At 37.5% G+C, this 26,735-nt stretch overlaps 1 protein-coding gene across 6 annotated transcripts in view; it reads left to right on the top strand.

Annotated features, from left to right (window-relative positions):
- ARHGEF12 (Rho guanine nucleotide exchange factor 12) overlaps nt 1-13,258 on the top strand; it is a 212,784-nt gene extending 199,526 nt beyond the window's left edge. For all 6 annotated transcript variants that reach the window (XM_037028530.1, XM_037028529.1, XM_037028532.1 and 3 more), the window contains 8 exons: nt 217-304; nt 1,253-1,339; nt 1,475-1,551; nt 3,620-3,853; nt 6,596-7,066; nt 7,875-8,191; nt 8,958-9,027; nt 9,591-13,258. In XM_037028530.1, coding sequence (XP_036884425.1) covers nt 217-304; nt 1,253-1,339; nt 1,475-1,551; nt 3,620-3,853; nt 6,596-7,066; nt 7,875-8,191; nt 8,958-9,027; nt 9,591-9,601 — 1,355 coding nt within the window. In that variant the 3' untranslated portion in view covers nt 9,602-13,258. The remainder of the gene's footprint in view (nt 1-216; nt 305-1,252; nt 1,340-1,474; nt 1,552-3,619; nt 3,854-6,595; nt 7,067-7,874; nt 8,192-8,957; nt 9,028-9,590) is intronic.
- Nucleotides 13,259-26,735: the final 13,477 nt, after the last annotated feature.

Genomic DNA, 26,735 nt, shown 5'->3' with positions numbered 1-26,735 from the left:
AGCTTTATTGAAGTATAATAAATATAGTATAACATACAATATATTGCAGCAATATTAAGTGTATAGCTTGGTGAATTTTTACAAAGTAAGCACAAGTATACAAAGTGAACATATGTAACTTTTACTTGGATTTGATGCAGAATAATATCAGTAACCCTCGAAATGTTCTCTGTAGGTCATATTATGAGAGTAATTTTTGTCTTTTTTTTCCCCTAGATAACAAAGCTTTTTTCGTCATTTCCATGTCAGACAATGGAGCCCAAATTTATGAACTGGTGGCACAGACGGTTTCTGAAAAGACTGTGTATGTATTAGATATAGCTACCTTGCTGTTTTTTTTAATTAAATTTATTGGGGTGACATCAGTTAATAAAATTTTATAGGTTTCAAGTGTACAATTCTATGACACATCATATGTGTATGGCATTATGTGTTTACTACTCAAAGTCGAACCTCTTTTTATTGCCTTATGTTTGACCACCTTTACCCTTTGCTACCCCCCTACCCACTGGTACTCTACTGTGTTTCATATTCTGAATATAATCTTACAAATTTTGTTTCTTCAGTAGGACTTTTGACAACCAAACAACAAGTTTCCTTTATAGTCTTTTAGATAGGTTCTGAGAACTTATTTCTTTTTAGATGCTTCTTATTTTTGCTTTTGTTCTGCTGAAAGTATTTCTAAAGAAAAGATTCTACAAGGATCAAGTGCAGTTTTTTTAATGGGTAGTGTATCCATTATGTTGTAAGGTTTTTCTTTAAGGTATAGAGTATGTGTAATCTCCACTTAATAGTTATTGCCAAATATATATATATATATATATATATATATATATATGTATATATATATTTAGGACTATATGATGTACCGGACTATAAGACACACCTAGGTTTAGAGAAGGAAAACGGTAAAAATTTTTGAAGCAAAAAATGTAAAATATTTAATAACCCATGACCCCACTCCACCGCTCCCCGCCCCCCGACAGCGAGCCAGGCATGCTACATTCAGACAATAAGATGCACCCCCATTTACCTCCCAGATTTGGGGGGAATGCATCTTATAGTCTGAAAAAATACAGTGTTCTCTGGCAGAAAATAGAGTGTTTTGTTTGTTGGGTTTTATTCTTTGGTTTGGTTTTATTTGTTTCTGGTTTGTTTTATTTTGTTTTTATTTTTGCTTTCTTGGTGTGTTTAAAGGACATTTCTTTTTACTTTCTCTTTTGTATTTTGGATTCTTTTCAAAATTTCACAGCTGGCAGGACCTAATCTGTCAGATGGCTGCATTGGTGAAGGAACAATCTACAAAGCCAATTCCATTGCCACAGTCACCACCTTGCGAGTGAGTGTGCCTTTGCCTTGTAGGAGGACTGACTTTGTGATTTTGGGCAAAAAAAGGAATGGGTAATTTTACATTTTGTTGCAATGATGTATAGGCACCTCATGAAGTTCAAAGAATGTTTTCTTTCTTTTATAGAGGAGACAATGATGAAGAACCTCCAAAAATAAAAGTGGAATGTCATGGCATTTCAGTAACTTGTCTGCAGAGCACAGGTAAATTTATTTGTTAGTTTACCTGGAAGAATTTAGTCCATATATTACTTACTAAAATGCAGAGAAACTTTAACTCTTTTGGTTTATGCAGATTCTGGCATCAGCTATTTATGTTAACAAGCTTTGCTGTTGAGCCTTGTAACACTGCTCTAAATGTATTTGGTTACTCATGTGGTTACTTTTTCCCAAGTATTTCCTGAACACTTCATGTTAAAAGTTGAAAGATATGGGACTTCTGCCAAGATGGAGGCATAGGTGGAAACACTGTGCCTTCTCCCACAACCAAGTTTGAATACAACAAAAGTTTTGGAGAACTAGGACATACCCAAAGACCAGAAAACGGAATTATACGGAAGTCCGACAGCTATGAACCGTTCAATGGGGACGGTAAGAGAGGCGGAGCCAGCAGCGGAGCTGGGTCGGGCAGGACAGATCCCCCGACCCAGGCACGCAGGCAGCCCGGAACTAGTTGGGGTGTGGGGCAGACTGACCATGGTCGCACATTCGCGCACAGTGAGACGGACCACGCAGGCCCCAGGGGGCGAACCCAGTGGTGGAGGGCTGACGGCGGTGGCACACTTGCGTGCAGTGGAACGAAACGCGTGGGCCTGGTGACGGTGGTGGCTGCGGTGCCGGTGGGGGTCCCAGCAGCAGGCGGCAGAGGGAAGCCATTGTCCCTCATTGACCCCACCCCCATATACAATGTCACAACCCAGCGAATGAGTTGCCCTGCTGTGGTGAAAACCTAGGGCTCCGATACTGCTACTTAACAGGCACGAACAGCCCAAAAGATGGCGCAAGAACAACTCAAAGTCCCAGGGCCAATAACTCTAAGCGACCAACAGATTGCCAGCCTCTCAGAAGCCCAATTTAAGACACTATTTATCAGGTTGCTCACAGAATTGGTAGATTACAGTCACAAATTAGAGGAACATATGGAGGCTAAACTAATTGAAATGAAGGGAGATGTCCAGGAAACCAATAGTGATGGAAAGGAAACTGGGACTCAAATCAATGGAATAGACCAGAAGGAAGAATGAAACATCCGACCAGAAAGGAATGAAGAAATGAGAATTCAAAAAAATGAGGAGAGGCTTAGGAACCTACAGGACATCTTTAAACATTCCAACATCCGGATTATAGGGGTACCAGAAGGGGGAAAGAAACAGCCACGAGTGGAAAACGCATTTGAACAAATAATAAAGGAGAACTTCCCCAGTCTGGCAAAGGAAATAGACTTCCAGGAAATCCAGGAAGCTCAGAGAGTGCCAAAGAAGTTGGACCCGAGAAGGAACACACCAAGGCACATCATAATTACATTAGCCAAGACCAAAATGAAGGAGAGAATCCTAGAAGCAGCAAGGGATAAGGGGACAGTCACCTACAAAGGAGTACCCATCAGACTGTCAGTGGATTTCTCAAAAGAGACCTTACAGGCAAGAAGGGGCTGGAAAGAAGTATTCCAAGTCATGAAATCCAAAGACCTACATCGAAGACTGCTCTATCCAGCAAAGCTTTCATTTAGAATGGAAGGGCAGATAAAGTGCTTCTCAGACAAGGTCAAGTTCAAGGAGTTCATCATCACCAAGCTCTTATTATATGAAATGCTAAAGGGACTTATATAAGAAAAAGAAGATGAAAAATATGAACAGTGAAAGGACAGCAAACACACAGTTATTAACAACCACACCTAAAACAAAAGCAAACCAAGAGGACAGCTAGATCAGGAGTGGAACCATAGAAATGAAGAACACATGGAGGGTTAGCAACAGGGGGGTGGGAGGAGGAGAAGGGGGGAGAAGACACAGAAAATAGCATAGAGGGTAGGTAGAAAATAAATAGGGGGGAGGGTGAGAATAGTGGGGGGAAATATAGAATCTAAAGAATTTGAGACACGTGGTTATAAACTAAGGGGGGGAGAATAGTGGGGGAGGGAGTGTGCGGGTGGAGGGGAATGAAGGGGGGAATAGAACAACTGTAATGGCATAATCAATAAAATATTTTTAAAAAATTAAAATAAAATAAAATAAAGAAAGATATGTTCTACTTTTTCTGTTTCATTGGACAGACAGAGATTTGGAATTAGAGTCTCCCTTGATATCATCAAAAGCTCAACCTCATTCACTGGATGCCTCTGGGAAATCAGAGGTAGATGATCTCTTAGTGGCTGAGAGAGAGTTTGCAAAGGAACAGCATGCAGATGGGACTGTAAAGGAAGTTGGAGTAAAACATCCAAACACATTTCCAGATTCACACCTGCCTGTCTCAGAAGGACAGTGGGCATTGGATGCACTAAGGAATTGTAAGTTTTATTTATAAATTAATGCAGATGATAAGTACCAGAGTTGTATAATGTACTCTGCAATCATTTAGGGAGAATCCAAAGAAGTATAACTGACTTTTTCCTGCAATACTTTTTTAATCTAGTTGGGAATATGGTAGAAACTTTGCCCATATTTTTAAATAAATAATCAGTACAAGTGTATATTTTTTAAAGATTTTATTTATTTATCTTTAGAGAGGAAGGGAAGGAGAGAAGGAGGGAAATATCAATGTATTGTTGCCTCTCGTGAGTCCCCTGCTGGGAACTGGCCTACAACCCAGGCATGTGCCCTGACTGGGAATCGAACCACGATGGTGTGGTTCACAGGCCCGTGCTCAGTCCACTGAGCTACACCAGCCAGGGCTCAATACAAGTATATTAACGATGATTTGGTCGGGGTGACCAGGGAAGGGAAGCATCAGAAATCAAGAGAGATGTGGTTAATGCCTTGAAGAAAGAATACATTTCTGATAGTTATTTAGAAGAATAGAAGTCATTCAGACAAGACTAATAGTAGGACCAGAAAGGAGAAAAACTCTGAGAGTGTTCAGTGAGCAAAAAATAGACCAGTAGGCCTATAGTAAACCATTTAAGTTACAGGAGTTATGGGAGATAAGGGTGGGAAGGTAGCAGATGTGTTGTTGAGCCCAGCTGCTGTGAAACTTGAATACTAGATTGAGTCTTCTGAACTTCAAGGATGGCACATCAGTGTTTTGAGGGTTTTTCAAACTACAAATTATTCTTCTAATACTCTTATGGAAATTGTAGTGTTTTCCACCAAGGCCCATCCTTTTCACATATGTGCCTGCACATGTGTACACACCCACAAGAGTGGATGGTCCTTGCCACTCTGTTAGCTAACCCCCTCCCTCTCCACTCATTGATAATCAGTTCCAAAAGGGAGTGTATCACATTTCTCAGACGTATTTGGAGTTAGGGAGAAGCTTGAGAATGATTGCTTTAGCTGTAGAGAACCATTTGAAGTTTTTAAACTATGGTATAACTAATGAAAAGAGATTAATTGACTGCAAGCTTTTAAAGGGTTTTAATGAAAAGAGGTTTGGAGTGGTACAGTTACCATTAAACTATTGTAGTAGCCTGGGCTTGAGGCTAAAAGGGTTTGAACTAGAGTGATGTCAGAGGAATAAATATAAAGTGAGTAGTCAACAAATATTTAAAACAATTAACTTGTTTGGATGTGAGTGTAAAAGAAAGGGAAAATTTAGAAATAACTAATTTTTTTTATCAGAAATTAAAGTCTTAAAGAACCAACACTGCCCACTGTTACACTTTCCCCCCCTTTTTTATTTGCCAAAGAGTATAGGCTTACTTTTAAAACATGTTGAGCTTAATATAGTGAATGATAAGCCACTTAAGAAATGATGAGTAGGACGTTAGAGTTTAAGACTGGAACTTTCTAGAGAGACTAGGGAAAGAGATGGATTTTAGTGTCAAAACCATAAGACTTTAGAGCATCTCTCAGAAAATGAATGTAAAGCAGAAAGACAGAGGGTCAAAGATTCATAGCTATGTGGAGAAACAGGAGGTAGAAATTAAGCCCGAGCTGAAAGTAGGGAACTAGTCAAGTTCTTTAAAACCGAATTAATTCTGGAATCTTCTGAATTAATATTGATATTGATTTATTTTTAAAATTTTAAAAATATTTTTAATTGCAGTTGACATTCAGTATTATATTAGTTTCAGGTGTAGAACATAGTGGTTAGGCTTTTATAAGTACAATTAAGATTTCTAATGGTTTGACTGACCTTGTCTCAGTAACTATCATTGTATGAATGACCTTACAGCATAGACTTGCCCATTCAAAATCAAATTTGTTCTGTTTTTAACAATCTAAGGAAGCTGTGCCATGAGTAAGGCCATTTATAAAAAACTAATAAATATTTTCTTATTTTTTGAAATTATACATACTGCCAATCATCAGAATTAAGTTTTTTTCCACAAAGAAGTCTATTTTCTTCTTCACTATTTAAGGAAATTCTGTAGGTTATTCTAAATGATAAAATAAATGTTCTGTGTGGCTAATAAAATTAGAAAAAATGATGCCTGTGTATATAGTGTCTGTGTCTAGAAAAAAATAGAACCTTCATGTCTAGTTTAACACAGTGTTTCAACATCCATTTAAGAAGTACCATGTGGATATTATTCCAGTTATATGGAAGAAAAAATAGAGGAAGACATGGTTTTGTTTACTTAGTAGTTCAAAATAGGAGTACCTCACCCTGGCTGGGGTAGTAGCCCAGTGGATTGAGCCTTCGAACGGGCCTGCGAATCACATGATCACAGTTCGATTCCCAGTCAGGCCACATGCCTGGGTCGCAGGCCAGTTCCCAGCAAGGGACACATGAAAGGCAACCATACATTGATATTTCTCTCCCTCTCTCCTTCCCTTCCCCTCTAAAGATAAATAATCTAAAAAAAAATAAAAAACAAAGTCTCTCCTCTTAAAAAAAAATAGGAGTCCATCCCCAATACAAATATTTAGATCTTTTTAAGTCTAGTTTAATATAAAATCATCTGTAGATGGTGTTTGATTTTATTTTTCAAACAAAACAAAAAATGACTGTATGAAATTAATATTTTGATTGTATGTTTTACTAAATAGGTGCTTACTTTGAGATATAATTGATAATTCCACTAATTTAATTTTGGCACTCTGAGTTGTGAATGTACATTGTCCCCCCTCCTTCCTAAATCTTTTAGTGGATTTGTTGAAGCAGTTGCTGGTACAGAAGCTGAGTTTGACTGAGAAGAGCACTCAGGAAGATTGGCCACATTTCTCAACATACAGGACAGCCTCCCCTGGGATGCAGAGAGACAGTGGAACCCAGAACTTTGAAATTATTAAGGCCTATCATCCTGGTGAAAGACAGATGCCCTTTAGAACTGGAAATGGTGACATTTCAGCTTGTTACAGTCCCCAGGCTTTAACTGACTCTTACGTTCCACGGGATTCATTGTTACTGGCATTCCAAGATAGCCAGGCAAGTAACATTTTAGTACTGGACCACATGATTATGACCCCAGAGATTCCTCCTACAGAGCCAGAAGGAGGTCTTGATGAGAGTGGAGAGCACTTTTTTGATGCCTGTGAAGTACATAGTGATGATAATCCATTAGAAGGTGATGGAGCAGTTAAAACAGAAGAAAAGGATGCTAATTTACACATCTCAGGCAAGTTCTTTCACATTTAAACTTTGATTTTGATTGCCATTAACTGTCCTGTGTGCTAAAGTTCATGTTGTTTGGGTTTGCAGGCAGTGTGTGTGTGTGTGTGATGTGGTATTGACTCTTTATTGCACTAAATGATTTTTGAATCTAGTCTAGATGCTGGGAGATGTAGCATTGAATAAACATAAATATCAATTATTCTCATGAAGGTTAAGTGCCACTAGGGGAAAGAGTAATGATAAAAAAGTAAACAAATAAGTAGATATCAAATATAAAAGTATTCACAGGAAAAATAAGTCTCACTAAGGGACAGCAGAGAGTAATGGGAATAGACAAGGTGATCAGGTAAGAGGGTGTCTGCTGAGGTAGCATTTCAGCAGAGACCCAGGGGAAGAAACTACATGAATATCTGGAGGCAAGTGTTATAGCAGAGAAGAATATGGCTATGTGGCCAGAGCAAGTTCTTTGTGGTTAAGGAATATAGGGCAAGGAAGACAAAAACAGTAGAAAATGAGGCAAGAAAGGTATTCGGCAGGGGAAATGGCAGTAAGATCATCTATGGAATTAGTTTTCAGCTCTTAACTTTTAAAATGGCCAACTAATATGAAATTATTCAGAAAGTACCATGAAAGAAAGATTGCTAAGTTTAACTTGAACCTGAAGTGAAAATTCTGATGTACTTAAAATTAAACTTGGGAATTTTGGAATTAATGGTTCTTGCCCCTCTTTAACAGCTTTTAAAGTTGTCAGCAGATCTGATGTTTTGATAGCATTACTAAATCTCACAAAACTGTTCTGCCTATACCAATAGGAAACTGTTTGATCCTTGATGGCTACGAAACAGTGCAGGAGAGCTCCACAGATGAGGAGGTCACCTCCTCCCTTCCTCCACAACCCATGAAAGGCCACCCCTTTGTGGACTCTACCCACCAGCCGCAACGTTCTCTCCAGAATGCTCTTTCTGATGGGGCAGTTTCACCATTCACCACAGAATTAATGGTCCAGCAGTGCTGGGGAACTGTGGAGGATTCCTGTTATGAGACTCAGAGTGCCTCCGCTTGTGCAGATTCAGAAAGACAGATCATGGAGTACATTCATAAGATAGAGGCTGACCTTGAACACTTAAAGGTACCTCAGACTTCAACATACTTAGGACTTGTTTGGTAATTTGCAAGGAAAGGTCTATATTTTAAAGTTTGCCATAGCAGACAGCTTCTAGAGCCCAAATGTTTTTTTCATTACATCATTCAGTTGGAGGCTTTAGGGACATTGTTAAAACTGTTCCTAGCCTTTAACTAAAGGCTAGTCTCCATTAGTTTTTCTTTAACTTCAAATGATATGTTTCCCCTTTTTCTTTTCTTTTCTTTTACTTATTTTCTTTTACTTTAATTTTTTTATTTAATTCTTATTCAAGTACAGTTTTGTTTTATATTCCCAGCCGTGCCCCCGCTCAGTCCTCCCCACCTCCCTCCCATTTCCACCCCCCACCTTAATTATTGCCCATGTGTCCTTTATATTTATTCATGTGAGTCCATCCCTTTTTCCCCTATGATTCTCTCCCCTCCTGAGGCTGATGAGAGGAGTTATACTAAAGTCCATTGTGTGTAGGTCTCACATACTAAATGTGGGACCATTTTCAGGGTGATTCCTAGGGGTGGGAGAATCACTTTTATTCTGTACTCTCGCCTCTACTTTCTTTTCACATGATTAAGTTTTAAGTCAAAGCAGAAACAGGTAAAAAGGAATAAAATTCACATTTTTCCTCCACTAACAAAATTTTAATTATGTTTATGTTGAAATTTGGAAGCATACCTATAATATAAAAAAACTTTTCCTATTTTCAAAAGTGTTTTTAGGATATTCAAATGAAAAACCTATTGGCTTTATTTTACAGAAGGTGGAGGAAAGTTACACCATTCTTTGGCAAAGGCTGGCTGGATCAGCCCTCACAGACAACCACTCAGGTATGTGAAAGTTGTAAATTCCAGACTGTAGAATCATTCTCCCTGAACAAATGCAGTAGATGAAATTATTTCCTGTTCTGTAAAGCAGAAGCCTTATGAGATTCCTTTTTTATCTTTAAAAAATTGTTTGTACACATCAGTAATCAAACAGAAGTTGTTATCTGCTCACTCAGCTCTTTGTTTTCTAAGAGGAACTACAGTGGTCAGTTTTCCTGCCACCCCTTTTCTCTGTCTTCTTCACCTTTGCAAAGCAGAAGGCAGAGTGGTGGTAAGCCCAAAATCCTCAATCCCCTTTGAAACTTGTCAGTTCTGCTATAACTTCCTAAAGGTGGAAGCTTGATCCCTCCTCATGTCTCCTCACATACTTTTATGTCTTTATGACTACAAGTGGATCTGCGTTCAGTGCAGCAATTTGTATTCATTTGCTCCTGAATGAGGCTGTTCTGTTCTGATCCAGAAACAAAGATGTAAATAACCATTCCCACAGATTTCATAGGCATTCTCTAAGTGTTGATATGTTTTTTCTTCTTAATTTGATACCTACATATCTTTTTTTCTTCCAGATAAAAGTTAGAGCTGTGTGTCCTGGAGGTTGTTGGGTTTTGAGCATCAGCCTTGTGTCAACACATCCTGGCTCCAGTGTGGATGAAAAGAGAATATGTGATAGGATCTGCCTGTGAAGCCCCTGGGGTCAGTCATGTCCCAGGGGTCCCAGGACAGGACTAGTTATTCACAGTCTGGCAGCTGCATAACTCTGTCAGTGAATATTCCTTTCTCACTCTGCTCTCCTCTATCAGAAATTCATTTTGATTCAGAACAAAAACCAAATGTACAGAGCTTTGGGTTTAGGATATGAAATTTTATTTAGACTTCAGAAAATGAGAAAATCAGATATATTTATTTGACTTCATTCCATATTTGAAAGCACATTTTAATTTTTATTTTGCCATTTTTTAAGTGAGTAGTGAGAGTTGTGGCCCTTTGTATATAGTATACCGAAGGATCAGTAGCTTCTGAAGCAAAGAGTTCAGGATGGGGTATTAGGAGGTACGGTAAAGAGGTAAAGAAAAGAAGGAAGTGAGAAGGGGAAGAAGGAGCATCTAGCCTTCTAAACTGTATCTCATACCCTCTGCTGTCCAGTATGCTGCTTCTTAATGGTTCCCTCAAAGCACTGTACAAAAGACTCCTCTGTGCAAAAGACTTGAGCTGTGTGCTGTCCAGGTGAGTTTCCTCCCATCCGAGGCAAACACCTCTTTTCTACCTGGGATCAACTTCCAGTTACTAGGAATCCTCAATGTACTAAATTCCTGGCACTCGAAAATAGGTGTTTTTTTCTTATTTTCTTTTCTGTCAAGGGTTGGGATTTGGGAAGGAGAGGAAACAAATTTTATTATCTTAATTATAAATTTGTTTTTCTTAATAATTGCTTCATTGTTATAACTATGCATCAGACTTCAGCACTTGTGTAAAATTATTCCTGCAAATTGAACAGGAAGTAAAAAAAAAAAGGAGATGCTTCAGATGGTGGCAGTGGTGGGAGTTACTGAGGAGGGCTTGGAGACTTTGGAAGGTTATGTAACTGAATCTCTACTGAGTTGAACAATGGCTGTCATTAGCCACAGGCACTGCTGAGTAAATAGCCAGTAAAATGTTAGTGTCTGGAGGTTTGACTCTAATTTTTACACTGATCATGCCAAAGGACTCTTTGAGTTAAAAGCAGTGAGTGCCAAGATAGGAGTGGAAAGATGTGGAGAAGGCAGAGCTGCCCAAACCAGCTTCAGAAGCACTTCTTCTAACTTTAGTGCTAGAACTTTTTCCACACTGGTGTCTGACTGACCTTTAAAAATTGCAGATCAGTACAGACACTGGATACTGCAAGCAAGGTGTTGGCAACTGCCTGTTCTAGAGTGACTAGTATATTGGAAGCATCCTATAGAGGATAAAGGTTTCAGAATTGTAACTCAAAAACTCCTTCACTTGTTGTTTTTTTCTGATTTTTGGTATGCATCAGGTATATATGTTTTGGATTATTTTTGCCAAGTAAAACTAAATCATTTGTCAAATCTTAAAATGCTGTTAATATGCAATGAGTTAATCCACTGCTCTTACCTTTCAGTAGAGCCTTCTGAGCTTTATGAGTAGTCAGGATGTAACGCTATTCTTCCCTGCAGTCCAAATATATATACACACACACACACACATATACATACACATTCATCGCAAGTGGTAAGGATTCCCAATTACTCTTATAAACAGCACTACAGCTTATAACAAGCTCATCTATGTCCAGATTCCTGTTTCTGTCTTTTCAGAAGTGATCTGTCTTTAAGAAAACTGACCAACTTGGACTGTTGCACACTCATTTATAAATTATAATTACATTTTGGGTTGTAGACCCAAGTATAAATTAAATCAGAATGAGATTAAAAACTTTAGAAGCAGAAGCTCCTATATAAGTGGACTTGAACTTTCTGATCTCTTAAGCCAGTAGAAACTAATGGTCACATTGTGCTGCTGAAAATAATGCAGTTGCTCACAAAGGGTTTCACCTGTAGCCACTTGACACAAATACCATCAGTGGGCAGTTAATCAGGAAAAAGGTGGATATAAATAGAACTTTCACCTCACCTTCAGACACTACAGGGAAATTATGTAATTCTCTAGCACTAACTTAAGAAATTTTGTAGGTTAACAATGTTTTGGTTCCTTTTCTAGCTCAGCAAATATCTTGTCCTTAGCAACTATTTACAGTTCTTTTCCTGCAGTTTAACCTATCCTTGGAATAATAACACTGCTAACTAGAAAATACTTTGACCATAGCTTTAGTACTTCTAAATAAATTTATATGTAGATTTTCAAATGAAGCCCTAAAATGAAGTATAATTTTGAAAAGATCCCGTAATTTCGAGTATTCTTTTTATCTTACCAGCTGAACTTCTTCCCTCCTCCTTCCTAGCCTGGCCTCCCACACCTTCCATTTTATTTTAGCTGTTACAATCACATCTATTTTACTTTGATATTAATACTGCCTTTCAGGATGATGGAATTCAATCTGTCCTTGAGTGGAAATGGTTACCATTAAAGTTGTTTTCAAAGTTACAGGATCAGATATTGGAATCTACTTCCATTCAGAAGAACCCAAAGATAGTGGGACAAAGCAACATTCCCAGGAGAGCTGGGAGAGCTGGGGTTTTGCTACTGAAGTGGGCTTAATGGCTCCTTTGCTACTAAGTGGCAAATTACATGTGAAGTGAGAGCAAAATACAGAGTTAATCATGGCAAATCAGTAAGCGCTCAGAGTGCTCTAATTTAAAATATTGATTACTGCCCTTGAAGCTACATATTTTACATACCTTAATATCAGCTAACTTGGTCTGCTTGAGTTATCTTGGCTTTTCAAACCTAAATGGTAACTATTTATTATACTGCATGGGAGGTATATTTCATAAGCTCTGTGGCTTTTTTATGAAATATACTTACCATGAAGTATAATAAATAGTTACAGTTTAGGTTTGAAAAGGAAAAAAAAAAGTTTTATTTGATTTTGGAGAGAAGAGCTAATGTGATAGTAGAGGGGGAAAGTCTGTTTTTTATTATTTTTAGAAGCTAAAGAAAATATGCTTTCTAGGTTATCTTTTATTTGTGTACCTTTTTTCTTTTTGATATTGGTAAATTTGGTGTGTTACATGGAGCATCTATATTTCAAACTGGAAATTATTTTCTCTGAAAGTGATATTATCTAGTACTATTATTGGACTAGAGCTTTGGTCAATATTTTCTTGCCTGTATGTCATAGAAGACATCATTGAGAACTGAGTACAGAGGATCTCAAAATAGACAGCAGGACCTTCCAGTTATCTCTGTGCTGGATTTTTCCTCCTAGTGTTACAATTTTTGTTTTCTAAATCATGTTTTTTTCTGATTTTTCTACCCCTCTTCAAAGTGGTCTGGAAAATTGTTTGAACTTTCCTCAAGAAAAGAGTTCCTTTGCTTCATTTCTTACGCCTTCCCACTGGTTCGGATGATGTTGATAATAAATTGGTAGGAAAAAAAATGTACCTCCTAGAAGGAAGCTCTGTCTGCCATTTCTAGGGGCCAACACTTAAGCATGTGTACTATAAAAATAACTGTAATATGCACACTGCTATTTTTAATAAGCCTCTTCCTACTTAAACATTTTATTTTCCTTGTTCACCATACAATCCTGTACTCTTTAACAGAAATTACTTTTTAAAAATCTGGAACAACCTTCAAGAAAAACCGGTATTAATAATCATGTATTTTTCACTGATCACATTTTGAAATACCTAAAAGACCTTATTGTTCTAATTATCCAGGTACACCTTTGTAAAATAGCTCTTTTAAGAATTAGCTGATAAGGCTGTATGTTTCTGGAACAAAATACTGGTCATCTAAAAACTTTCTCTTTTCTGGGATCTGGGAAAATAAAAAATTAGAGTTCAAATATTAAATATGCTTAAAGGAACCAAGTATGTGACTTTTTACATGTATTCTTGTTGATTTGTCTTATATAAATTATGAGAAAAGTTTAGGTGCCAAGGAGGCCTTAATTAATTTTACTGGCAGTGACTATTATACATCTTCCTGTTTCTTTGAGCATCTTCACTAGTGAGACTACAGTTGATCTCTCTAGTTTATAAACTTTCATGAGGACACTAACAGCTGGGATTGCCTCACCATCTGGAACAGCTTTGTTATTTCTTAGTTTTATTGAAATATAATTCACCTATCACACTATTCACTCATTTAAAATGTACTATTTAATAACTTCTGGTATACTGCATTATTGTTTTAAATTGTGATAAAATATGTATAACAAAATTTGTCCTTGGAATTATTTTTAAGTGTATAGTTCAATGAGATTAATAGGACAGTTTTTATGGCTCACTTGAAGATAACTTGTTTAATACTACCCTAAATGAAAATATGATGTCTTTATTACCATTCTTATCCCCAATGCTGGACTTCCTAAAGTACTAACCTTTCTATGCTGTTAATGGATTTCATTTCAACTCAGATGACTCACTCAATTTGGGGGTTTTCATATGTTGATTTGGACATAGAAGTATAATTCGACTTATTCTGGGGATGATATTTTAGCTTTCAATCATTCAGGAGCACATTTGGCTGATAGAACTAATAAACATAACAAAAATGCTTAGTGTTTTGTGTCATCTTTTAGTTTAAATCTTTTGAAAATTAAGTGTTAGTCAGATGTCCTTTGCATAATTAACATGTCTGTACTCTTAGCTCTCTCTATTTATACACAACTGATAGAACAAGTAAATTCCCATATCATTGCTACCTGCTCCTAGATGCCCATGTTCTACTATGAATGGAGAAAGTAAAGGGCTGTCTTTGCTTGTGAGCAGTTACTTTCACTTTTTGCTCTCCACCTTCAAGCCAAATGACTAGTTCAGCAAAGGTTAATATGGACTAGAAATATAAGTGGATATGTCCTGATGAAGTTGCTTTTCAATGTGATGTCTCCCTACTATGATTAATGTCATAAAATGTTATAGATAAATAGCTAGCTGTAGGTGTTTTCAATTTTTTATGTAGTATCAAATATAATTCTTTTACTGATTGAATGAAACACTTTCTTTATTTTAGCTGTCAGGGAGTGTTTGTTTTGCCATGTGTTTTTACTAGTGAGAAATTTTTATTCCCTGAATATCAGCTGAGACCTTGGTTTGAAATTGTATAAGGTAGGTTGAGGTCTCTATTATAGTCTTTTTCTTCTGCTTTGATTTGGGTGTTTTAGGACCTACTGATAATTTAAGGCTTCCTTTATAGCATTTCATTTCAGGGGATTCCTTTCTTTGTACATGTGGCCACAGTTGGGGCTCTCTGAACACATTCTGATTAATAATAATAATTAGGTTACATCTTATTAATCCTATCTTCATGTGGATTATATCTTATATTTATTAGAAATTAAAATGAGAAAATTTATATAAACATTAATTCATTTAGACTTCCAGCCAAGATGGAGGTACAGGTAGATACACTTTGCCTCCTCACACAACCAAAAGAAAGACAACAACAAATACAAGAACAAAAATAACCAGAACTACCAGAAAATCAAACTGTGGAAGTCCAACAACCAAGGAGTTGATGAAGAAACACACATTCAGGCCGCGCCACAATGCAACAAAGTGGGTTGCCCCACCCCGGCAAATACCTAAGGCTCTGCACCTTACTATATAACAGGTGTACTGAGACAAATATGTCCCAAATGAAAGAACAGATCAAAACTCCAAAAATAGAACTCAGTGATGAAGAGATAGCTAGCTTATCAGATATAGAGTTCAAAACACTCCGTATCTGGTAATCAGGATGCTCACAGAAATGGTTGAGTATGGTTACAAAAGAGAGGAGAAAGTGAAGGCTATGCAGAGTGAAATGAGAATATACAAGAAACCAATATTTAAGGGAAGGAAACCAGGACTCCAATCAATGGTTTGAAGCAGAAGGAAGATACAAATATGCAACTAGAACAGATTGGATAAACAAGACTTCAAAAATATGAGAGGTTGAAGAACCTCTGGGACAACTTTAAATGTTCCAATATTTGAATCATAGGGGAGCCAGAAGGAGAAGAGGAAGAGCAAGAAGTTGAAAACTTGAACAAATAATGAAGGAGAACTTCCCCAATCTGGCAAAGGAAATAGACTTTCAGGAAGTCCAGGAAGCTCAGAGAGTCCCAAAGAAATTGGACCCAAAGAAGCACACACCAAGGCACATCATAATTACATTACCCATGAATAAAGATATGGAAAGAATCTAAAAAGCAGCAAGAGAAAAGGAGACAAAGGAGTTTCCATAAAACTGTCAGCTGATTTCTCAAAAGAAACCATGCAGCAAGCAGGAGCTGGAAAAAAATATTCAAAGTCATGAAAGGCAAGGACCTACATCCAAGATTGCTCTATCCAGCAAATTTATCATTTAGAATGAATGGACAGATAAAGTACTTCTCAGAAAAAGTCAAATTAAAGGAGTTCATCATCACCACATGCTTATTATATGAAATGTTAAAGGGACTTATCTAAGAAGAAGATAAAAACTATGAACAGTAAAATGACAAGAACCTCACAACTGTCAAAAAACAAACCAAAGAACAGGAACAGAATCACAGAAATGAATAACCTATGGAGGTTTATCAGCAGGGAGGTTGAGGAGGGAGAATGGGGGGGGAGTACAGGGGGAAAGGGCATAAATGGTAGGTACAGAGTAGATAGGGAGGTTAAGAATAGTATAGTAAGTAGAGAATCCAGGGAACTTACATGTATGACCTATGGACATGAACTATGGGAAGGTAATGCTGGTGGGAGGGGGTGCTGGTGGAGAGGAATAAAGGGGAGAAAAAGGGACAACTGTAATAGCATAATCAAAACATACTTAAAAATAAACATTCATTTAAAAATAATGGTAAACTCATTACATGTTATATGAAGAACTATATTTTCCAAAGTCACAATATTTATTGAGAGCAATGGGGGGAAAATTGGGACAACTGTAACTGAACAACAATAAAAAATACTTATTGGAGAATGTTTTATAGTTTATCTCTTTAATGTCTGATATGATAGAAGACAACTGGGTTTTCATATATACTTATGGATACAATCTAGTGTGATAATGTTGTATTGGTTGAATTATATGAAAATAATCCAGCCTCACACAGGCACATATTTTAAAAAGGGAAAAGTATTTCAATAGCCTTTTTAGATCATTGTGGATATTCTTCTTTGACACTACCCTGAAACTTGACAAGTGGTAGATCTTCAAAGAGTGGAATCTGAAGCCATATCAATGAAATTTGTATACTTTGTTACACTAAAATCTATCAGACCATTTCATACTTTAAATATCTGAAGAAAGGGATCCTTTGCCATGCATGATTTGATAATAACCTATATTATGAAACTAATAATTGGAACTAACAATTTGGAAATTGTTAGTTTACTGAATCATGCAGGTCTTCCAGATGTTGACACATTGTATAATATCAAAAAATCACATTTGTTAATTCCAACAACATAGCTTATCAGAAAAGTCTTGAGTCTTGTGGTGGAAACAGACTTCTAAAACTAAGTTTTGTTTGAAAGCTCAGAGTTTGTCATTGGTAACAAATGCAGTTTTTTTTTTCCTTCAAATGACAGGCTCACTTTTTTTCCTTTTTGAGAGAATATCTGCTATATACTTAAGCCTGAATAGCCTTTTTTACCAGTCATCCTTTAAAGTTTCATTTGGAAAAAAAGGCTAGTTTAGCTCTCAACTCTAACTATTGCACAATTACTTTTCCTTTAGACACATCTTGGGTATGTGGCAGAGGTACTTTAGCCATACTTCTCAGTCACAAAACATTTTAAAAAGTGTAATCAAGGATTGAAATTTAATAAAATTACTATTAATTTTTACTGCTTCATCAAGGGCATTCCAAAATGACACTGGTAGTGTTTATTGTCAGGACAGGCGGGGTAGGACAAAATGGCGGCTGAACTACAACCTGGAAAAGACGGCTGACGTCAAACCAGGGAGCCGAAATGGCAGGCTTTGCCAAAACGGATATCTGCATAGCAACCTGAGCCCAAGGAGAACCACCAATGATATATTGCCGCTTTGTTCAAAGGGGATCAATCCCCAGCTCCCACGAAGAGAGCCAACCAAAATAAAACCCAGCCATATTCCCTGCTTGGGCGTGACTTCTTCGGCCCCACTTTGTGGGGGAACCGGAGAAGCTCATGACCAGTGGCAAAGGCTATTAGTGAAATTTGGTGTCACTGCCTTGATTCAGGCTAAATTCTGAACAACTTTACCCTCCATTGCTTTTGCACCATCAGTGCAAATGTTCACAGTGAAAGGCAAATAGTGTCTTTAGTTTTATGAAGATAGTTTTCCTGGATCCCCCCCTCATGGGTCTTTGAGATTCACAGAAGTTTGCAGAGCACATTTTAAAAACTGATGTGAAGAGAGTCTGGACTTAGACTAAGTAAGTTCCAGTTCTCCCAATTTACAGCAATTGTTAGAGCACCTTGAGAAGGTTACCCACTTGGTTTTCATTTTGTTACCTATAAATTGGTGTAAATAACACTTAATCCACCAGAGTTGGCTGCCTGCCTCCTACACTGTACTTTCCAGAAACACTCCTAGGATGAAAATTCAAACAGGGTGAGGACTTCTGTTTGTCAGCCTCCCTTCTATCTCAGGAGTGCATTTTTGGTTTCCACTGAAGACTGGATTTTCCTGGTTTGTAGCCATAACACCAAAGCTGTCTTGCTGGAGTGGAGCAGAGGTGTCTCACCAGAGAGGTGTTAGCAACACTGAGCTTCAGCACCGGGGCTGCTTTGTTCAAGGGCTACCTTACCGTAGGACCATCCTGGGCTATCTCATGCCCAGGCTGCCTCACAGCCATGTTGTTCAGTAGCTGAGCTGCATTATAATTGAGCTGTTTGTACTGAATAAATCTCCCCCTTCACCACATTGCAAAATAGGGTTTCCTGTTGGCATTTAATTGATGCCAGCGACCTTTGGGTTACATTGCAAGGTAGTGGTGGTATCTGAAGTGACAGATTTTCCTTCCAGTGTCATCTTAAACCAGTGCTTTGGCATCTGATTGAGTCTCTTGAGCTCAGTTAATCCTCCTGTCAGCATCGGGAGGATTTTGGATGAGTCCTCTCAGATCCAGGGTCTGCAGGTTTTTGGTTATTCTTAGAGACATTACTCAGTTAAGGTAGGGTAGCATCATTTGTGACTGGTTCATACGTTTGAACCCCTCCATATGATTTGGGTATGGCTTCACTTTGTTGCACTTGGTACTTGGTGAGGGTATTCTCCAGTTAGGTTTGGAGAAACCCCTGGGAGGGTTTCTGAAGGTTGGGATTTGGCCTTGTCCATAAGGTGGGGACTCATGCTAAAGGGCACTTAGGGGTGGGGATGCCACTCAAGGAAAACTGCAAAATGGGTAACTCATGCTCTAAAATTCTCATGTTAATCAGCCTCCTCCTCGTGGCAGCAGTGCACATTTTTGCTGATTACATGTACAACAAAAGTTACAGTATAGACGATTGTAATTGACTAGATATCTGGATGGAAAAAAAGTGGAACAATCTTAACCTTTGTTGGTCAAGAAGTCCTCACCCTTTGGAACCACAGAGCTTGTCTATTTTCACCCCCAATTAGGACAAAGGCGATGCTGTACTTCCCAGAAACAATGAGAAGCTTAAGTGGTACTTTGAGAGCACTAAAAATGAACTGAGTGTTATGCATTTTTTAAATGGCTTCGGAGGTGGGCTCTTTTCACCCCATCTTCTCTACTTCTGGGAGTATGGGGGAGGTGAGCAGCAGCTATTTGTGTTAAGTACCACCCTTCTTTCTCCAGGAATATCGTCCCCCTTTTAAATTCAGACCTTCTGAGGCTGCTTACTACTTTCTGAGCTTTTCGACTTTATTATGCACACTTGCTTTTTATATTCTTTTGTGTTTGTTGATGAGTCAACTTTAAGGGACACTTTTAGAAGAGGATCTCAGACCTCTCAGAGAAAACAGAATACATTTGTTGATTGAGAGACAGCTTTAAATAAATTCTCACAGCATGTAAAAACTTTGGCTATCTAAGCAAAACCATAACTTAATCCACCTACCAGAAAACAGTTTAGATCCAGTTCTCTTTTGAGTTTTGTTTTATTGTGCTGCTTGGGTGTTTATGTCAATATATGTATGTTATAGATATGCTATAGTTGTGATGCTGAACATTATTGTAATTACAAAATGAGGTTATAAAGGAGCCCTGTTTAACTAGGCTAAAACAAATGAGTGCTCATACAAATTGGAGAAATAACATAAACTATCCCAATTGCTTATTAAGTCCATGTGATCTAGGATTAATCTTTAGTAAATAAAAACAAGCCTAAGGATATTGATTGCTATTACTCTGTTAGTTTTAGGACTGGAAGACAACAGGAAAAGCAGGTTAATAAATTTGGAGAGCTTAGGGTATTACTTTGTAAGGCTAGAAGGGCACAAAATGCCTCAGATTAAGATCCAGACACTAGTGATGAAACCTGATTGGGATGCTATGGAGAATAAAATATGTGTGCTTGGTAAAAAAAAAAAAAAAAAGTACAAAAAATGGAAATTTATTTTTGTTAAAGGAAAATAATAAAAATTATTCGGTAGAGTAAAATGATTTACTCCATCTCCTAGAGTAAAATGATAGTGTTAGAATAAGAAAGGGGAAAGACAGAACAAAAGTTGAAGGGTTTCTGCATGTTGCAGGTTTGTTGAAGTTGCAAAAAGTTCATGGAGAAGGGATCTTGAGAGAAGAACTCTTTTACGTAGTCAAACTAACCAAGATCAGAATGTATTTAAAGTAATTTCAAAAATACAGTGGTATAGATAAAATCCTTTTAACAGTTTCTCTGTTAAAAGGGCAAAATTTTCCTGTACTATTGCTGTGCTTTTGGTAAGAAATTGTAAAGGAAAACTAAGGATTTTGTGTTTGTTAAACTATTTCCTATGCTCTGTATCAGACCTTTGATTGAGTAAACTAAACTTTCTAATATTGAAAGAGCTACATTTTTGTTTCTAACCAAATTTAAATTTCTATAATTGCTTGTCAAGTTTTTGTCACCATGATAAAATAGGAAATATTTTTAAATGGGGGGAATAAACTAGTTAGGCTTCTTTGAGGTTTGGAAAGTGGATTTTGATTTAATTTCCCCACCTTCAAAGATAAAGGTATACTAGTGATAATTCATATGTGTTTGCATTAGGTACAGGTATTACCATGTCAAAGGAATCATAGCCATAGCAGTTACTAAAATACCTCTAGAAAGAAATGTTCCTGCTTGAAAAAATCTCACATATCCCCATAGCAATCAGGGGAACCATTTTAAAAGACAAATTCTATACCAGATATGCATAATTTGGCCAAAATTGCAGCACTTCCATTGTACTTATCCACATTCCTCTGATTTTATAGAGCAAATCAACAGGTAGTTAAAATTAAATAGGTAAAATTTGTTGACTTTTTAAATTTGCCTATCCTACAACCCTTTCCCTGGTATTACTTAACATCTGCTTCCTTTGGTAGACACCATTTTTTAAATTGTTACTGGAAGGCCTATGAAGCTAGATTAGAAAATATACAAATCTGCCTTATTAAGCAGAGCTTCTGACTTTGTGAAGAACTTAAAAAAGCTCTGGAGCCCTGGCTGGTGTAGCTCAGTGGATTGAACACGGGCCTGTGAAGCAAAGGGTCTCGGTTCAATTCCCAGTCAAGGCACATGTCTGGGTTGCGGGCCAGACCCCCAGTAGGGGGCATGTGAGAAGCAACCACACTTGATGTTTCTCTATCTCTCTCTTTCTCTTCCCCTTTCTCTAAAAATAAATAAAATATTTTTTTAAAACTCTGGAAATTAATTCAAAGCTTGTAGAACAATCATTTGACAGCACACTCCTGAGAAATGAAGACAGTGACACAGCCTACCATCTAGAGATACGGTCCCTTGAAAAGAATATCTCCAGAACTTACTCCAGACTCACTGGAAGGGAATGGGTATTGTTAATAAACCCCTTCTTTGCAAACTTAAAACTATTTGATTTATGGATTTATGTTTTGCACTTAAAAAACTACACTTCATGCGCCTGGCTGGACAGAATACCTCAAATTGAAATTGTTCACAGCATACAGCCACTTGGGCAAAAAAAAGCAGATGACATTTGTAGCAGGCAGCCTTTTCTAACATCTTGGACCAAATCAGTGGAGTTAACTCATGTATAATCATGTTTATTTCATACTTGTCATATTCTTGGGTATATTAATGTTCTTAATTCTCTTGCAACAAGTTGATACACTTCCTTCAATATTCCATATTATTAACCTTTACCTATATAACACTTCCTAACTTTTACTGTTTTAACATTTTAAAATGGGACAGCTTGGCATAAAAGTATAAAACAATGCTCTCAAACCTTAGCCTCCACAGGGAACATGCTTGAATGCTGGATCTCCATCTAGTGCCTTCCTTTACCTCTGGAAAAATTTATGATGTCATAGTTATTCCTGTTAGCAGTTTTTCAACTGTCTCTAACTTTACAAAATCTCCCTGTCAAGCCACTATGGTGGGAAAACAGCCTGATTCAGCCTGCTCCTACCTCTCTACCATTGAAGTTACCATTCCAGTGATTTCACATACCATCTGAGAGCAAAATTATTAGTTATTAAGGATAAATAGTAGCTTCAGTTTTCTTTTGTACAATGAGCTGTTTTGGACATATACACATTTTCCCTTGTTTCTGACCAATCAGTGAAGCAAAATCTGTATGTTCTGGTAGAATGAAGTGCTGCTAGTTATGAAAAGTATGTTATTTTAAATGTGGGTAATTTTCTTTTATCCTGCTGGGATTTTAAACCCCTATACTCATTTTATATCACTATTCCAGTGAAAAGGTCCTATATTTCAATTGAGGTGATTTAGGGTAACATGGTAAGATAAACTTGATGTTTTAAAAATAACTTATATATAGTCTTTATGAGTATTTTAGAATGTGTATTGTCTTTTTCCAAAATACATTAAGCCATATCTTTTCACTTCACTTTTGGGGCTAATTGCATTAAATAAAATTCAGTATTTTGGAAGTTACTTCCCTTTGTGAGTTTCTTATTTTTCACCTCATGCCAATGGTTAAAAATTGAAATGAATTTCAACTGATGTCAGAGAGAACAAGCCCAACATTTTAAATATCTACTAGTATGGATAACATTTAATGTAATTTTTAATGAATCTGCTTCACGTTATTGGAGTTAATGTGTATCACATGATGGATTGAGGTTTTCTCTTTTTTTTGAATTTTTAAAAACATTTTATTGATTATGCTATTACCGTCGTCCCATTTTCCTCTCTTCCCTCCACCCTGCACACCCCCTCTCACCCACATCCCCCCCTTTAGTTCATGTCCATCGGTTGTACATATAAGTTCTTTGGCTTCTACATTCCCTATACTATTCTTAACCTCCCCCTGTTTATTTTCTTTATTTTTGGGGGGATTTTATTTTATTTTATTTTTGATATATTTTATTGATTATACCATTACAGTTCTATTCCCCCCTTCATTCCCCTCCACCCTGCACACCCCTCCCCCACCCTTCCCCCCTTTAGTTTATGACCATGTGTCTCAAGTTCTTTAGATTCTATATTTCCCATACTATTCTTGCCCTCCCCCCTATCTATTTTCTGCCTACTGTCTATGCTACTTATTTTCTGTATCTTCTCCCCCCTTCTCCTCCTCCCACTCCCCTGTTGCTAACCCTCCATGTGTTCTTCATTTCTATGGTTCCACTCCTGATCTAGCTGTCCTCTTGGTTTGCTTTTGTTTTAGGTGTGGTTGTTAGGGACTGTGAGTTTGCTGTCCTTTCACTGTTTGTATTTTTTATCTTCTTTTTCTTAGATAAGTCCCTTTAGCATTTCATATAATAAGGGCTTGGTGGTGATGAACTCCTTGAATTTGATCTTATCTGAGAAGCACTTTATCTGCCCTTCCATTCTAAATGAAAGCTTTGCTGGATAGAGCAGTCTTCGATGTAGGTCTTTGGATTTCATGACTTGGAATACTTCTTTCCAGCCCCTTCTTGCCTGTAAGGTCTCTTTTGAGAAATCTGCTGACAGTCTGTTGGGAACTCCTTTGTAGGTAACTGTCCCCTTATTTCTTGCTGCTTCTAGGATTCTCTCCTTCATTTTAGTCTTGGCTATTGTAATTATGATGTGCGTTGGTGTGTTCCTTCTCAGGTCCAACTTCTTTGGGACTCTCTGAGCTTTCTGGATTTCCTGGAAGTCTATTTCCTTTGCCAGACTGGGGAAGTTCTCCTTTATTATTTGTTCAAATGCGTTTTCCACTCGTGGCTGTTTCTTTCCCCCTTCTGGTACCCCTATAATTCAGATGTTGGAACATTTAAAGATGTTCTGGAGGTTCCTAAGCCTCTCCTCATTTTTTTGAATTCTTGTTTCTTTATTCTTTTCTGGTTGGATGTTTTGTTTTTCCTTCTGGTCCACTCCGTTGATTAGAGTCCCAGTTTCCTTTCCATCACTATTGGTTTCCTGTGCATTGCCCTTCGTTTCAATTAGTTTAGTCTTCATATGTTCCTCTAATTTGTGATTATAATCAACCAGGTCTGTGAGCATCCTGATCAGTGTTTTGAACTGTGCATCTGAGAGGTTCAGTATTTCTCAGTTGCTTAGAGTTATGGGCTCTGGGGCTTTGAGTTCTTCTTGAGCCATATTTTGGACTGTTTGTGCCTGTTACATATGAGGAGCAGAGCCCTAGGTGTTCACCAGGGCCTGGTGACCCAGTCTTTGGGTTGTGAAGCTGTATGTGGGGGTGGGGCCAAAGGAAAGCAATGGTAGGCCCCCTCTGCTGCCTTTGCTGCCACCACTGCAGGCTGCATGGTCTGTCCCACTGTGCACAAATGTGTGACCTTGGGCAGCCTGCCGCTGGGTTTGCCTGCTGGCGCCTGTTCGGTACGTTTCACTGCTCCTTTGCTGGTTTATTTGCGCGTGAATGTGTGACCACAGCCAGCCCACTGCCCCAAGTCCTCACTGGGTCAGCCCGATGAGGAGCTGCCTGGGCGCCTGAGGTTGGGGGATCTTTCTTGCCTGTCCCTGTTCTGCTGCTGGCTCCACCCCTCTCACTGGTCCAGTTGAAGGGTTCGTTGTTGTCGGACTTCAGTATAGTTCAATTTTCTGTTCTTTGCCTTTGTCTGTGTTCTCCAAACCTTTGTTGTATTCAAACTTGGTTGTGTGAGAAGGCACAGTGTTTCCACCTATTCCTCCATCTTGGCAGAAGTCCCGGATTGAGGTTTTCTTTGAGGTAGGAAGAAAAGAATTATTTGCAGATATTCACCAAGTGGAACTCATCATACCCATAAAACTTTAGTAGTTGCTACAAAAGATACAGAAAAAATAAGATGTAATCCTATGCACTAGAAATTTTAATTTGATAGAAAAGATCAAACTGTTAGCTGACAGGGAACAGTCTATCTTCATTGACAGCTGGCCTTAACTTCTCAATCATTTATCCAGAAAATGTTTCAGACACAGATATGGATGTCTGGTAGACAGGCTGGTACAGTATCAGCAATATTCTAGAACAAAGATAATAAGTTCATTGCAATAAGTCTAGTATCAGATGGAGAAGAATAGGTAAAATGATAGATTGAATTGTTCCCTTTCCACTTGTGGAAGTATGATAATGGAAGAAATATTTAAATATCTCTTCTAAAGTAACATTTTGGTGAAAGAGTTAACTTTGAAACAAATGCTTAGAAATTCAGGAATTTGGGGTTTTTACCCCTTATAAGTTGAAGCTGTCTAATTGGTGTAATTTGCTACATATTACTACAATATTTATAAAAACTTTGTTCTCTTAACTGTTACAATTTTTAAAACGGCTAGTTATACAATAAACACGTTATTATGTTTCTTTGCAAATCCAAGTATGATTCTCATATTTCTGTTGATGTAAATTATTTTTCTTTAATACTGTTTCATTATGTGTAGCAAAAAATCCAATTATGTAATTATTTTAATTTTTTTTTATTACAGGTTGCATTCTGCATCTTTTTTTATTAGTTTCAGGTGTACAGCACAGCACATATATGTTACAAAGTGTTCCCTCCAATAATTCCAGTGACAGCCTTGCTCAATGAATAGTTATTACAATATTGTTAAATATACTTTCTATGCATTTTCTTACATCTCCATTTGTGTTTTGTAACTATCAATTTTTACTTCTTAATCCCAGCTCCTCTTTGTAACCCTGTCACCCAACATCTATTTCCTGTAGACTCCTTCAGTTCTCTGTGTCTGTAAGTCTATTTCTATTTTGTTTATTGGTTTATTTTATTATTTAGATCTATATATAAGTGCTACCAGATGTTATTTGTCTTTCTCTGTCTGGCTTATTTCACTTGACAAAATACTCTGTGGTCCATCTGGGCGGTCCAAGTGGTAATTCTTTTTTATGGCCCAGTAATATTTTATTTGTGTGTGTGTGTGTGTGTGTGTGTGTGTATGTGTATATATATATATACCACATGTGGTATATATATATATACCACAATGTTTTTATCCACTTGTCTGTTGGTGGCCACTTGGATTGATTCCATATCTAATATGAACATGGAGGTGCATATATTCTTTCAAATTAGTATTTTGGGTTTCTGTGAATATAAACCCGTAAGTGGAATTGCTGAGTCATAGGCAGTTCTACTTTTCTTTTTTTTTAAATTTTTTTCTAAGATTTTATTTATTTATCTTTAGAAGGGTAGGGAAGGAGAGAAGGAGAGAAATATCAATGTATGGTTGCTTCTCATGGCGTCCCCTGCTGGGAACTGACCTGCAACCCAGGCATGTGTCCTGACTGGGAATCGAACCACGATCGTGTGATTCACAGGCCCACACTCAATCCACTGAGTTACACCAGCCAGGTCTATTTTTCATTTTTAAGAACCTTTCACACATTTTCTGTAGTGATTGTACAAAGCTGCATTTTCTTCAACTGTTCATGAGGGTTTCTTTTTATTCACATTCTGGCCAACAATTGTTAATTTATTGATAATAGCTTTTCTGAGAGGTGTGAAGAGGTATCTCATTGTGGGTTTCTTTCAACTTTGTTTTTATTATTTA

The sequence above is a fragment of the Sturnira hondurensis genome, unplaced genomic scaffold (genome assembly GCF_014824575.4).
Source record: "Sturnira hondurensis isolate 20B ecotype Veracruz unplaced genomic scaffold, ASM1482457v3 Scaffold0019996, whole genome shotgun sequence".
Classification (NCBI taxonomy): domain Eukaryota; kingdom Metazoa; phylum Chordata; class Mammalia; order Chiroptera; family Phyllostomidae; genus Sturnira; species Sturnira hondurensis.
Note: the sequence above shows the minus strand (reverse complement) of the source record. Positions and strands in the feature narration are given on the sequence as shown.